This window comes from Carya illinoinensis, chromosome 9 (genome assembly GCF_018687715.1).
Source record: "Carya illinoinensis cultivar Pawnee chromosome 9, C.illinoinensisPawnee_v1, whole genome shotgun sequence".
In the NCBI taxonomy this organism is placed as follows: domain Eukaryota; kingdom Viridiplantae; phylum Streptophyta; class Magnoliopsida; order Fagales; family Juglandaceae; genus Carya; species Carya illinoinensis.
Window position 1 is genome coordinate 3,925,760 of NC_056760.1, and position 15,745 is coordinate 3,941,504.

Consider the following 15,745-nt stretch of genomic DNA (forward strand, 5'->3'; position numbering starts at 1 on the left):
ATTTGAAGTAGATGCCGACGCCCATGGGCCAAGGTAGATGTATCAAATATGGAAGCGGATGTGCATAATGGCCTACCATAAGGCCCAATCAATTTATTCTCTTTTTCCCCCATTTTTGATTCATGGGTTTTGAAGAAACAAGATTGACAACGCAGTCCTAACCAAAATTACAATAAATAGCACATGTACGTATCCTTTTTTCAATTTTGAAGAGATATAAACCCAATATCATGTGAATTCACTATAATTAATATTGGGTCTATATATCATTTGCGGGCTGCATTTAATACTGTAGAGTTCATTAACCGTCTTGTTTTCCTATTTTTAGGATATCTAAATCCCTAAAAATCACTTGTATTTACAGCCTAATTTGCTATAGTAATCAGAATATTTTGAAAAAAACAAAAAAGCTTTTGGTCAACTATGCATAGTTGTACTTGTTTTTCTGCCACTTTGTAAAGAAAAATCATTGGCGTGAAACATGAGGGACTAAAGTCGGCAACATCATTTTCCACATCCAACGGCCTGCCCTAGCCCTAGGGAATTACAAACTCTACCGTCAGCAAAAATTGAAAGTCTCTGGCCTCGTCTTTATTCAGGACATTTTCTAACCACTACCTCCAACCCAATCGGCAGGCAGCAGCGTGGATACTCTCTCGCCTCTTCTTTCAGCGACAACATCCTTATATATTCACCATTTGAAAGCATAATTATATCAAAATGATATTTATAATTATAAAATATATAAGTGTTGCATAATTTTTTTGAAAAAAATAATAAATATATAATTTATCTGAAAAATTTAATTTTTTAATAATAATTTTTTTTTTTTTCAAAACAATTACGTGGTTCTTATACACTTTACGATTATATGTAGCATTATTCGATTTCTACGTATATCTTGAACAACCTTTAATATAAGATCTTACATGTCACTTATTTTTATTTAGGCCTATATAGACTATATATATGCCTATATTCTTAAAGTCATAGTCGAAATTTCATACACTACTTATATTTAATGTGAGATTTCATACAAATCACATATGAATCTATATTCTAAATGACTAGTAAATTATATAACTATAACTCCATTAAAACATTATAAAAAGTAATAATTTTTTATTTTTAGATATCACATACCATTTATCATTATCATTTATTTGAACGAGATAATAATTAAAATTTACTTTTTTATTTTAACAAATTTTCCAACTAACAGAAATGGACTGGTAGCTGTGAGCTTACCCGTGTTATTCACAAACATAGAAAGAAAAGAAACAGCTCCTCAAAGCCTAAATTCTTAATGCATATATATATTTGATTGGAAAACTTTGAGTGGAGTCCTATCTATATATGTTGGAATTTCAAAATTCCAAAGTGTGAAAAGTAAAGCATATGCCACAATGGTCCGTAAGTTCACCCACCAAAATCATTATTTCTTAAAGTTTGAGTATCATTTTAATTAATCTTGCGTGAAAGATATAAATATTGAACCCTCAACTTTACCGTGAAGTGACCTTATGAGATTGATTTGATATCTTTTTATAATAATTAAGATCCGCAATGTCATACCGAGATTCGCCGCTACACAATGGCTTAAAAAACACTCTATTTTTTGAATGAACAGTTCATGCAATAAGTCAAGTATTGGGATAAATCTTTACTCTATGCAGATTGAAAGTGATTCTCTCGTTATTACAACGATCGCATATATTATAAACATTTCACACGTCAGTTTAGATAATGTCAAACATATTAATCTACATCACCTAATATTTGTCTACAACAAGAGTCATTGTGCGAAAAAAGAAAAAGCGCACACTTAGATGTGATTCGGATAGTAAATTGAGATGAGATGAAAGTAAAATAAAATATTATTTTTTAATATTTTTATTTTAAAATTTAAAAAATTTGAATTATTTATTTTATTTTATGTAAAAATTTAAAAAAATTATAATTATGAGATCAAATAAGATGAATTAATACTTATTGTATCCAAATGGGATCTTATTTGCACAATAGTCAATTCCCACCTTATAGCTAAACATTGTGTAATGTAATAGAATGTACAAGCTCTACGCATTGTAACAATTAAAAAAATATATATATAAGTCTTAAATTTGTATTCTTTTTCAGATGATATGCACAAAACTTACCCTCTTTAAAATAATACAACTTATTTTTCATTGGATGTATACCTTAAAAATACTTTCTTTTCTTTTTTGTCATGAATTAATTATATAACTTGATTAGAAAAGAATCACATATTTCCAACATTTTTAGGAAAAGACTTTTTACCAACATCATTCGCGGCCTTCCATAATTCACAGAGAATGATGCTGGAAATAATAAATTGTAATTATTTCCTCTCCTTTTATTTTGTAAATTGTAATACTTATTATTATTATTATTATTATTTGAATTTTGTTATATATAAATACAATCGCTTACTAATTTGTATATCAATATTAATTCATTCATATTTAAAATTTAAATTAATATTATTTTTAATAAAATTTACTTTTTAATCAATCATATTATATTAATGTATAGATTAATATATAATTATACTTGTAATTATATTTTTTTTATTATTATTTTTAAGTGATAATTATCAGTGTGGATCCAGTGGCCTTTGTACCATTGGTTGGAGAGTTAGAGCAAGCTCACCTAACCGTCTAGTGGGTCAAGCATATCTAACTATTGAGAGGCCTGGGCCCACTACGAAACTTCCTTCCTTTCAACCAAAATCAAGACCACCTTTAGACATTACATACAAACGCCTGCGTACCTTTAAAAGGAAACCAACCAAACCAAACAAATTATGCCTCCTCAACCATGTGAAGCTTTACTTAATTAGGAGTTAAAGACCTTACACTTTTCATTAACTTTCTCTACTGGAATTTCCTTTTTATTTATTTACTAGGTGGAAGTAACGTGCAAAGTATGTTTGTCTAATTTTATGAAATAATTATTTGTAAAAAATAATATATATTTTATCAAAATTATTGATGTCACTTAATAATTTAAGGCATATTGGAGAAAATAAAAAAATTAGTTCAAAATATCATATAATCCAATATATGTTTATAACATCTATAATTTTAGCAAAGATGTATACAAAAAATTTAATAAATGTCTAACACAAACGGTAGTTTAAAATATGTGTCGTTTGATGTTTGTATTATAATTCATCAATTTATGTCATCCTGTAGACAATCAATAGAGACAACATTGAAATTCTTATTTTGTTGTTGGTTGAGTCGATCAGGGACAACATAAAATTAAAACATAATCTTTTTATAAAATTTGTGGTATAATATTTTCTATATATAGCATATATATAAATCATAAAATATATTTGGAAATTGTTGGCCGAATTTACTCTTTCTTGATTAGCTCAAGGATCACAGCCTTTGTCACGTGCGTATCATAGCAAGTCCACGTATAGAATATGACTTAGCGGAAGCTACGTCCTACTACCATGGGGAAAAAAAAAACACTTTGATTAAACACACTTGTATTATATATTATATGAGATTTTTAAATTTGAAATACTCAATAATCTGAGTTAATGAAACATATAATACACATATATTATACTTAGGGATTCACGTCTTATGCACCTAATACACTTGTATATGTTAAGAAGAAAGAAAAAAATATAATAACTAATCTTTAATTACTTATTATTATATAAACTATTAAGTATTATAATTATTGAGATTAAGAAATCATATAACAACATTGAATGTTATCTCTCTCAACATTTATGTCTTCATTTTATGTGTCAAACCATTAAAATAAACGGTGTTAACTTTAACGGAAAAATAAGAAAAATCGTTAAAACAAAATTTTTCGTTTCATACACACTTTTTATATATAGAAAATATAATATATATATATATACACTTTAAGATTCGTGGGATCAATAATTGACATAATAATAGATGGGACCGGGGCGGCCTTTAATAATTATTTGTTCATTCTTCATGCGACACTGTTAGTTAACATAGGTTTTGGTTTTCCAATTAGTTCGTGTTGAGGAGATAAGGACAACTTGGCCGGCCCCATGTCGTACCCTTTAATTTTCTCAACTTGCGTTGCATTACATGCATGCATGCATGTCGTGATCATCAGCATGAGATGATAAGTTGTCGTTTTAACGTTTCGTCCCCCCTTTCGTTCGTAGATTATTAATAATGCACCGTTTACTTACCTTTCATGTATTATAATTTTTGTACGTACGTACTGATCATGATCTCCTTGCCTAGCTAGCTAGCTAGGATTATTATATTTATAAATGCTTGCATGCATTGCGCAACATATATGACACCCGTTTTCCTCCAACCACCTTCATATTTCAGAAGTAGTACTGACCCATATATAACCCTCCATCTACAACTACTGATCAAACTGCAAAATACAGAGGAAAAAAAAAAAAAAAACCAAGAAGAAGAAAGGGATCGATGTCAGCAGTACCACTCCATCGATCTTCAATCTCTTTTCGTTTTTGTATTTGAGAAAGGTGATGCCAGTGGAAGTCGTGGGTTTTCAAGGTGATAGATGGTATAAATTTATAGTTTGTATATTCTGCTTGTAATGCATTTACTCTCTCTCTCTCTCTCTCTCTCTCTCTCTCTCTCTCTCTCTCTCTCTCTCTCTCTCTCTCTTAACTCTGATTAGAAGCATATAATGATAGATCAGAGGCGGATGGAGTACTGTACGTTAACGCAGTTCGAGTTTTTTTTTTTTCATCATCTTCACGATGATGATCAGATGATTTTTATTTTTGTATCTAGTAGCAGTAGCAGTAGCAGTACTAGTGCTTGCATGTGATCGGAAGTGTGCAAGATAACATACGGCCAATTAATCATGCACGCCAAAATCAGCCACCTACTTTTGAACGGTGTATGTGCTGGATCGAAGCTACGTACGTACACATGATGATGCATATATGTTTTATATATTGTGGGGGAACATACTCTTTTAAATAAGGGATTAGAAGACAATTAAATCAAGCATAGTTAGAATCTCCATATTAATTTATATATTCTCTGCGTAAAAACTCTACCCATTTATTTTCGTGATAAAACAAAAAAAGGTCATCCTCGGATAATTAAATTTATATTATTATGTCAATATATTATATATCCTTTAAATATATATTATTATGTCGATAATTAAATACTACCATTTTTATCCGGGACACGAGACAAAATTGATGTCATGATCGCGTGCCGGAAGAAGCAAAGTCGCCTTCAAACACCTGAAATTAAAAAATTAATTTTTTTTTTAAAAAAGGCATCTTAGTTGATTCCTTGCTTTATTCCATCGAGTAATGAATGAAGGACGTTGTTACTTTCACACAAGATTTTTACAAAAATCTTTTGCCGATCAGTACATTTTTTTTTTTTTAATTTTTTTTTCAATATTTTTTAAGAATAAAAAAAAATCATATATTTATTTAAAAACAATTACTTAACCACTAAATTAAAAAAAAAAAATCAAAACAGTTTTCGGTAAAACATTTCGGTAACCCCTATGGAGCTAGTGTTTTCCATGAATGAAACACTAACTATTGAAAATTTAAAATACATCCATGGAGGCGGTCCATACCGGAATTACATGATAAGGTGGGCCCTGCAGCTTTAGATTTTTCGCCTCTGGTCCAAAACCATTAGATATTTGACACGTGTAGTTCATGTTATAGTAAAATTAAACGTGAAGTTATTTTTTTCTGTAAACAAAAAGTAATTAATAAAATATTATATGATATAATTTTAAATTTTAAATGTTATAAATTAACTTTTAAACAATATAATATACTCTGCCCTCTTTTCCCGAGTACATTTAAAATGCGTGAGGAATGATGGACGGTGATAAGTGGGACATGCATGGCGTGGAGTTGACACGACATTCTTTACAAACTCACACGCGTGGAGATCCATTAATTTGTGCGGGACGAATTATCGGATTCGCGAAACAGAAAGACTCGCAAATATCTCGTTTACCTACCCACAATTGCTTCGATTTTCGAGCAAGCGATCTCAAGATATTTGCGTCCATAAAAAGTAGAGCCTGGTGGAGATTGTTAACCTCTTATTTTATTTTATTATTATATATTTTTTAAATTTTTATATAAAATATAATAAAAATTTAATTAATTCATTTTTAATTTTAAAATAATTTTTTTTAATTTAATTTATTTTTTATTTTTTATTTAAAATTATCTCATTTAAACTAATCTTTTAATTTAAACTAAGTCTAAATATAATCGTTGTGAAATCTTGTATATTTCACTAGACCATAAATAATATAGTCACGATATTTATTCCGAACTAATTTCAAAAATTTTATTTTGAAATTTAGTAATAGAAAATGTTTTAATAATGTTATAATTAAAAATATATATATTTCAAAATATAAAAATATAAATAAAAAAATTAATAGAAAATGATTTTTTTTTTGTTTCTTTTTGGAGACCGAACTGGTGCTTTGGTGAATGTAACACTGCTCTTTGCTAGGCACTATAAATAAGATAGACCTTTTGAATGGAGTCAAATGTCAATCTTTAGTTAATAATCACAAATTAAAACATTAACATCGAATCAGAAATTATTTATTTTCTTATAACATATTTAAAATAAGAAACAAATAATATTTATTATAAATATTATTAAATAATTGATAGACTGCTTAGAAAAAAAATTAATAAGAATTGATAGATAATTTGTAATAATTATAATAATGATCATTAATATTTTTTTATTATAAAATACATGTGAAGAGTTACGTTGATTATATTTTAAAGATGTACATGATTATAATTTATTCCATAAATTACTCCCATTTATGTACTAAATTTGTATGTGAATCTCGTCTTCAACGATATTAATTATTTCAAGGAGTTAGGCAATTAGCCATTACCATACTTTTCGAATGCAACAAAACTGATCCTCAATGATCAACATCCGATCCTTTACACGGAATTGTCAAAACCTATTGTTCATTTGCATTCCTTGATAAGAAATGTTATAATTCGCCATTTTATCACTTCAATCCTAAGATCGAATGATTCGCTCTATAGTCGAGAAGTAGAGATATGTGAAATTATTATTTTTCATCAAATTAAGAATTTACATTGTCCATTAAAGTAAAATGAACTCAAGTTAAATTATTGTTTTGTTTGTTTTCTGAAATGAGACAAGATAAATTTAATAAAATATTATTAAAATATATTATTTTTGTATTAAAATTTAAAAAAATTATATTAAAATTTAAAAAAGTTGAATTATTTATTTTATTTTGTACGAGAATTTAAAAAAATTATAATAATTAAAATAAAATAAAATGAGATAAAAATTTTATAAAAATTAACACGACAAATCAAAATTATTTAATATTCTTTAATTTCCCTGGTCCATGCGTTCTAGATATTTTATAAGAAAAGGTACTAGATGACGTCGTATACAAAAAAAAATTCCTCGTTCGCATCCCATAGTCAAATCTGTTGACTTTGAAAAAATTCGACTCAGAACTCCTTCCTAAATGCTATTATCTATGGAAAATTTGTGATAAAATGGTCAGCAGTTGAAAAATGAGAGATGATATTTATTATTTTTATATCATATATTAATATATAATTTATTATTTTATTTAAATATATATATACATGTTAATATATAATATGTATTTTAATAAAATAATAAAAATGTTAAATTAATATTTATTTATGTAAACGTATATAATCTAATTTTTACGATTTATATAGTTATAGAAGGTATAAATTCAGTATATATATTTAAAAAAATAAGAAAAATATGAGATCAATATAAAAAATATAATTTTTTATATAAATTTTAATTTTAAAAAAAATATTATTTAATAAATAAATGATTCAAAATTTAGATTTTTAGAATACAAACTCCCTTCAATTCATTTTAAATTAATTATTGAAGATATTTATTATTTTTTAATTTTTTATAAAGAAATTAAACTTATTTTAATTAATTTTATATATTTAAATATATATTTCAAATGATTTATATTTAAATATATTTTAATAAAATTTATAAAATATTACTGTTTAAAAATTAACTCGGAGGTGAAAGTGATAGTGACGTGCAGCCGCCCTGCCGACCACATTATCCACCCTTAATTAATGTCTCTCTCGTTAATAAATCATCTCAGATAAAATTAACAGAATCCTTAATTAATTTTTTTACTCGTAGAAGCTGAGTAAATAAAAAATAATAATAATAAAATAAACGGAAATAGGTGGGAATCTTTTTTTAATGGAGCAACAGCTTCACCTCCATGCTTCCAACCAAAGCAGCGAATTGTCTTTTGGACTGGTTGCCACTTCCTCCTTTCCTCTCCCCTTTCCTCTACAACAACCCACCCCTCTCTCTCTCTCTCTTTCCGTGTATGCGTTCTTGTGTTTGTGCTTGCAACTGTTTCTCTCTCTAGGGTTTTCTGGAGATGGGAACCAGTCGGAGACAGTTGAAGGCCATGCTTCGCAAGAACTGGCTCCTCAAAATTCGTCACCCTTTCGCTACCCTTGCCGAGGTCTCTCTCTCTCTCTCTCTCTCTCTCTCTCTCTCTCTCTCTCTCTATATATATGTATATATACGTGGCTGCCAGTTTCTGTTCTATTAGTCTTAGTTAATTTTAATCTTTAACTTCTGTTCTCCTTATGGCGTGTTTGACTGATGCTTGATCACTGGGTAATTAAGAATTTGTTGTTTTGTGTGTTTTACTGATGATTGTATGATGAATTCCGATTACTTTGGTTTTTGTTTCTTCTTAATTTTCTTGGATGATCATATTGTCTTAGTGAGAATAAATTTTTGAGTCTTTGCGGCCGAGGTTGTTCATTTCTTTAAAAACATTTTTAGCTGTCTATATGGATATTTATTTATTTTTGTTGTGTTTGCTATAATGTGGCATTTTTTAGGAGCTATGGTATGTGTTTTTGCATTTGGAACTTTTGCGACAAGGATCAATAATACCTAAATAATTCGGAATGTTTATTTAAATTTTCTGGCAGATATTGCTCCCTACAGTTGTGATGTTGTTGTTAATAGCAATACGGACGCGAGTTGATACACAAATTCACCCTGCACGGCCGTGAGTATTCTTGAACCCTGCTTATCTTGCCCATCAATGTGTCTCAGTGTTACCTTCTGTTTGATTACTGAATAAACTAGAAACAGTCAAAACAAAATAAAATTCTACTTGGCAATCAATTTCATTTAACGGTCGAGAAAAAGAGATGTTGCCCCCTGTTAATGCGGGCCTTGAGCAAGGCAACTATGAACTTTTAATTTGACAATTTTAGGTCATGCTTGTCAACAAAAATAAAACGTCCATTTTTCTTCAACATCCAATGCAAACATGTTTGGAACCCCATAATATTTCATCTCCCCAACGTAGGTTTCATCTATCCACTTCCACAAAAACCCAAAAAATGTAATTACTTTTTACACATCTCAAAATTACATTAACATGTTCTTAATATCAGCATTATAACAGCTGTGCCTAGCAACATATTATTTGATTCTAATTTTGTGAAAGGAAAGGAAAAGGAAGTAATGTTTTCATTGTTATAACGTCTTTGGCTTAATATTGGGTATGTCAGTTATGATTTTATGAGAAGTAATGCTGCCTTGGTTTTATGGAACTGGACCAGGTATATACAGAAAGAAATGTTTGTGGAAGTGGGCAAAGATATGTCCCCAAGTTTCCAACAAATTTTAGAGCTGTTGCTGGCAAAAGGAGAGTACTTGGCCTTCGCACCAGATACAGAAGAGACAGAGACAATGATTAACTTAATGTCAATGAAGTTTCCCTTGTTGAAGGTACCCACTTTTCCATTAGGAGTATGCGGGCACAAGCTTGCACGTGTGTATCATTGCTACTCCCCCTTATCCTTAATGATTTGTATAAGATTTATATCTCTTTTAAACAGTATTTGGTTGAAACTCATGCTCACATTATCATTAATTACTATTGTTTTCATATTTGACCTTTTATATGCATATAATTTTCATTCAGGACATGCTTTCATGATTATCTCACCTATCTATGCTTTCAATTCCTTTTTTCCTAGCATGGAAGTTATTTTATGGTGTTAATTCTTTGTGGCCATTCAATTAAGAGATTAGCTGAATACTTGGTAGAATAACTCTGAGCCATGTAATATGGCACACCAGAACAACATTTAATACATTGTCAGTTCAATATAAAAGGTACTTCTCCTAATAGAAAAAGTAAAAGCTAGTAATATGTTAAAACCTAGTCTTTCATATGAGCAACTTATTGCCAAGAACAGATTGTAGAAGTTATCTACCATTGCCAATTGATTTCCTCCCTTTACCCTCGTCAATTTATCATTACATATTCAATAGTAAGTGGACCCGAGGGGACATGAGGGATATGGGTGATTCTTCTTGTGCCACATGGGCTTCTTTTTATTGTGTTCCTAAATAAGACAATGGCTCTGCATCCTCTCTCTCTACCCCCACCCCAACCTAACAACACCTTCCTCTGCTGTGCTGACAAGTCCATGGAAGGCAAGAACTCTGGTCATTGAGATCTTCTTGTATCATGAGCCAAGTGGAACAATTTTTTGTATCATCTTCACATAGTTCCTTGATAAGTATCTCATGACTCAAGCTAATTGAATTGAATTCATGTTTACAGCAAGTCTCTAAAGTTTACAAAGATGAGCTAGATCTGGAAACCTATGTGCGCTCAAATCTCTATGGTACCTTCAATCAAGTCAAGTAAGTCATCCCATGTAACTGCTATGATATTCAGGCAATGTGAGAAGAATGGAGTTTTTTTTTTTTTTTTGAAATAATTATGTGCCGCAGTGGAATTGTTCGATAGTATTTTTTTTTAAAAACAAGGGAAAACGTAACCTTTTATTCATTACGTTTAGTTAGGAAATAGAATATCAAAATTTATTATTTTAAAGGATTTGAGTTTAACATGAGTTTAATTTCTGAAATTCCGCGAATGTTTAACTGTTTAAGTACCCCATGGTGGATACAGATGATGTTGGCCTTGTCCTCTGCTTATCTTGCATTGCAAGATTGTTTTTGCATACAATCTGGCTGGTTTCTTGAAAGTAATTATGATAGTTATATGACTTAGGCCTGGTTTGTTTAGTGAAACCATCTCATCTCATCTAATCATCACAACCTTGCTAAAGTTCCAAACAAAATATGATAAATAACTCAACTTTTTCAAATCCCAAAACAACAATACTATTAAAAAGTTATGTTCTAATAATATTTTATTCAACTCTCATCTCATCTCATCTCAACTCACTATCTAAACCAAGCCTTAGTCTTGCCACTTGGAATTGATTGTTCTTTTTAGATTTGCTGTTGCAGTGTTTTTCATTAACGGCTTTGTATGATATGTCCCATCTGGTTTATTGCCATTGGAGGCTCAATATTTTAGGCCTTTTACTGATAAATTTAATTCATCTCTTTGATTAGGAATTGTTCAAATCCGAAGATCAAAGGTGCAGTAGTGTTTCATGATCAAGGTCCTTTAATATTCGATTACAGCATACGCCTCAACCACACTTGGGCTTTCTCGGGATTCCCTGATGTAAACACCATCATGGACACAAATGGTCCTTATCTCAATGACTTGGCACTGGGCGTTAGTACTGTACCAACAATGCAGTATAGCTTCAGTGGATTTTTGACTGTATGATTCCCCTATTACCTCTTCCCTACTTTTTATCCTTTAATTCTGCCTTTTGTTTTTGATAGGTAAAATAAAGTTTTATTGAAACAAGTAAATAGGCGTTGCCCAAGTACAAATTCTGCATTTCTTTGATATTTCTCAATCATTTATGCAAGTTAAGGTCTACAAATGCATCATTCACTTAAAATTTTTTTCTTTTTAAGTTATTTATTAATTTTACTTATTTTGTTGTTTGCTTTTTAAGTTTCAATTGGCAGATTGTAGGTGATTTTGATTATTAGAACATCCTAATGACAATTAGAATGATCTGTTGTGCCTCTTTTGCTGGTATTCTTTCTCAACTGTTGCTTATCTTCTAAAAACTGTTGCTTATAAAAAACTGTAGGTGGTATTCTTTCTCTCTTCTTTATAAGATAAGCAACAGTTTTTTTATTCAATTTGATTTACTTATAAAAAAAAAACTGTTGCTTATCTTCTAAAGAAGAGAGAACAGATGTGGGGATTTACGGGGAATGTCTTTATCCTACTAGGAAACATGATAGATGTTCTTTTCTTGAATTATATAATCCCGTCAATAACAAGTAACTTCCCTGAATCTAGATGATGTAAAAGTTTATTGTTGCAGTTCCTTGATAGTATACCAGGATCCAAGGTGGAGGGTGACACCATTCAATCTGTATAAGTTCATGGGTTTCCTATAAAAAAAGAGTAAATCTGGTGCAGTCATCAGACCTATTAGATTTCCTTTTCTTATTTTCCTCTCTGGTTTTTTCTCTTTTTAAGTGCTTAGTTGTATACGGCTTATGTAACTAGGTTATGACTGTTGCTTTCTCCAAATGAACTTTGGCGTTCATTTGAGTGCAGTAGTATTTGAGAACATGGGTATGTGGCTGATACTATTGTTGCTGAGTACGAAGTGAGTGGCAACATATATGTTTGATGATTTCGTGATTAGGTATAGATACATAATAAGCGTGCTGCAATGGTAGTACACCAAAAAATTATGAAGTCAGGTGTGGCAGCAGTGTCTCAAATGTAATGATAATGTCATGACTTCTGTTAGATGTTACCACCTAAGAGCTTGATGAGCATGGATAATTTTTGAAGTAAATACTGTTAATCCTTGATCTTTCTTGTCTCTAAATGTTTTAAAACACATCTAGTCAGGAGAACTAGTTATTCTGCAAATTCAGTCCATCATAATACTTACAGTAACTGAAGCAAGATTTTCTGGTTAGGAAAATGAAATTACACTGCATAACTCTACTGGTACCATCATAAGATTTTTGTGTTTTTTTTTTTTCTTTTTTACTCATAAGAAAAATCGTATTTCTTTCTATATCTGTTCTATTGAGTAATATTATACTGCTGGACTTACCTTAATGACTAATATCAATAATTAATCGGGTTGTACCCTTTTTAAGTTTTCATACATAGAAGGAAAGACATAATTTTTCTGAACTGATGACTTGTTTTAATGATGAAATTAGCTATTGTGGAAACTAGGTTCTAATTGAGGGTTCCTTCATCTACATCCAAATAGAGTATTTTGTTTGTATCCCTTTGAGATCCATAGGATTTGATGGAAAATCAAAGTGTGATGTCATCAAATTCGAAAGTATGATGTCTTCTAACCTTGTGGGCTGGCCACAGTGTGTGCTTGCTTGTGCACGCACACGCAATTCATTTAAAGTGGAATGTTTTCTAACCTTTTATGTGACAAAACAATCCTGCTTCAATCTTACATTGTGATGTCAAATTCAAAGTATCATGTAGGTTGCAACACACACAAAATCTTGCTTTAATCGCTTTATAGCTATTGTGATTCGGTCAATTTTCTCACTTTCATTATGACTTATAGTATGAATTGTTCCATAATCCTGCTCTAACTGTTCCTTTTTTCTATTTATTTTTTCTCTGTTGTCAAACTCCAGCTAAAACCTCATATACTTTGATCTCAAACTCCATTTTTATGCAAATGTGTTACAATGGTAATTGGTGGTTTGATACTTTCTGCAGCTTCAACAAGTAATGGATGCATTCATAATATTTGCTGCTCAGCAAACTGAAACTAACTCCTCTCAAAATATAGAACTTACATTAGGACAATCCTCTGGCACAACCTCCTCTCTCATGTTTCCGTCGATGCAATTTAGCCCTTCGAAGATACGAATAGCTCCCTTTCCAACTCGCCAATACACCGCTGATGAGTTCCAGTCCATCATTAAGAATGTCATGGGCGTATTGTATGTGCTTCTTGAAATTTTATGTATTTGTTATTGCCCTTTGTTTTTGTATTATTTTTTTATTAAAAATAGAAAATAGTGACTTAGCTTTGATTTATAACGAATTGTATTTTTTGGTGACCTGCAACTGGGATGGGCAGGTATCTTTTGGGATTTCTCTACCCAACCTCTCGCCTGATCAGCTGTTACGTGTTTGAGAAGGTTTGGTAATTATTGTAATTACTGTAAATGACATAAAGCTGATGATTTACCTAACTATCTGTGCATTTAGTTCATACTGAGTTTTTCCTTGTTCTTACACTTTCGATATGAAGTGAACCTATTTAAATTTTTAATATTCAGGAACAGAAAATAAAAGAAGGTCTTCACATGATGGGCTTAAAAGATGGGATTTACCATCTTTCTTGGTTTATTACATCTGCTTTACAGGTAATATTATTCTTTTTTTCCTTGGCTGAATCATTTTAATTGTATAGCTTTGCTTTTTTGTAGTAGTTATGTGAAGGGTTTCTTTTACTATCATATGTTGTGCGGCCTTTATTGGCTGAATTGTTATAATTGCCTACTAACGTAGGTGGTTATGGTTATGGTCCTATTGTATTAATATATTATAATCATTTACCTATTAAAAAAAAAACCGTAGGTGGTAAGGTCCTAATGATGATGATGAAGACTACTTTGGGATGAACTGGTGGGCTTTATTAGTTGGTGGAACCTAGGGTGGCTTTTGGGGGACGATTTTAATATTATCCGTGCTAGTCGCTGGCTACAGTTTTCTTTTGATCCTGAAATTTGTTCTCTTTCTCGGTTGGGAAGCCCAGTTCCAATGTTTCCCAAAAGAGCTTCCTAGATTACTCTTAGACCATTTTCCTTAATTGCTTGTTTGTGGTGATGTTGTTTGGAGTAAATGGTGCTGCAAGTTTGAGAAGGTGTACCTAAGATTTGAGGGTTTTGTGGATAAATTGAAACAATGGTGGAGGTCCTATAATTTTCAAGGTTCCCCTGCTATGTGCTGGCTAGCAAACTAAGCCTCAAAATTGTAGAAGAAAGAATGAAATGAGGAGGTGTTTGGCCACATTGGGAAGCAAAAGCAATACTTTTAGGATGAACTCAGAAGATTTGATGTTCTTGTAGGAGGACAAATTTTATTTGAGCTGAATCAATGAGCACATTTCTGGCTTCTAGTGGTTCAAAAAGGATTCTCCTCTTGGAGGAGATGTGCTGGAGACATAAATCAAGAGCTATTTGGCCAAAGGAGGGAGACACAAATATCTATCTTTTTTTTTTTGGTGAACAATTCACTGAGAGTGGGTGGCGTCCCATGGTAAAATACTAACTATAGACAAGCTAAGGAAGCGTGGACTCTTCATAATGGATTGGTGTTTCATGTGTAAACACAATGGTGAATCAGTGGACCACCTTCTCCTTCATTGCAACGTAGTTAAGGTATTGTGGGATGAGATCCTCTCGAGGCTTGGCATCGCTTGGGCCATGCCACGGAGGGTGATTGATTTACTGTCTTGTTGGCAAGGGCTAAGAGGGTATCGACAGATTGCAGCTATATGGAAGATGGTACCTTTATGTTTAATGTGGTGCACGTGGACCGAAATAAATGACCGCTGTTTTGAGAATAAGGAATGCTCTCCGGATGGTTTTCGAGCTTTTTTCTTTCACACTCTACTCCTTTGGGCATCCACTATCGTTTTGAACGGAACGAGTCTTAATGACTTTTATGCTACTATCTGTAGCACTTAGATTGTAAATAG

General features: G+C 31.1%; 1 protein-coding gene and 1 long non-coding RNA gene across 5 annotated transcripts in view; both read left to right on the forward strand.

Annotated features, from left to right (window-relative positions):
* The first annotated feature begins 4,206 nt into the window (after positions 1 to 4,206).
* Positions 4,207 to 5,054, forward strand: LOC122277701. The gene is made up of 2 exons (XR_006229094.1): positions 4,207 to 4,572; positions 4,806 to 5,054. It is a non-coding gene; the product is annotated as an uncharacterized LOC122277701 (long non-coding RNA).
* A 3,251-nt stretch (positions 5,055 to 8,305) lies between these two features.
* Positions 8,306 to 15,745, forward strand: part of LOC122276429 (ABC transporter A family member 1) — a 47,804-nt gene continuing 40,364 nt past the window's right edge. For 2 of the 4 annotated variants that reach the window (XR_006228848.1, XM_043086129.1), the window contains exons 1-8: positions 8,306 to 8,574; positions 9,056 to 9,135; positions 9,698 to 9,866; positions 10,711 to 10,793; positions 11,517 to 11,733; positions 13,753 to 13,979; positions 14,120 to 14,180; positions 14,322 to 14,408. Coding sequence is in view for 2 of the 4 variants with exons in the window: in XM_043086129.1 (XP_042942063.1) it covers positions 8,488 to 8,574; positions 9,056 to 9,135; positions 9,698 to 9,866; positions 10,711 to 10,793; positions 11,517 to 11,733; positions 13,753 to 13,979; positions 14,120 to 14,180; positions 14,322 to 14,408 (1,011 nt within the window). In the remaining 2 variants the exon portion in view is untranslated. Of the gene's footprint in view, positions 8,575 to 9,055; positions 9,136 to 9,697; positions 9,867 to 10,710; positions 10,794 to 11,516; positions 11,734 to 13,752; positions 13,980 to 14,119; positions 14,181 to 14,321; positions 14,409 to 15,745 lie in introns of those variants that run through there. The other 2 variants (XM_043086128.1, XM_043086130.1) reach the window with 2 other exon arrangements.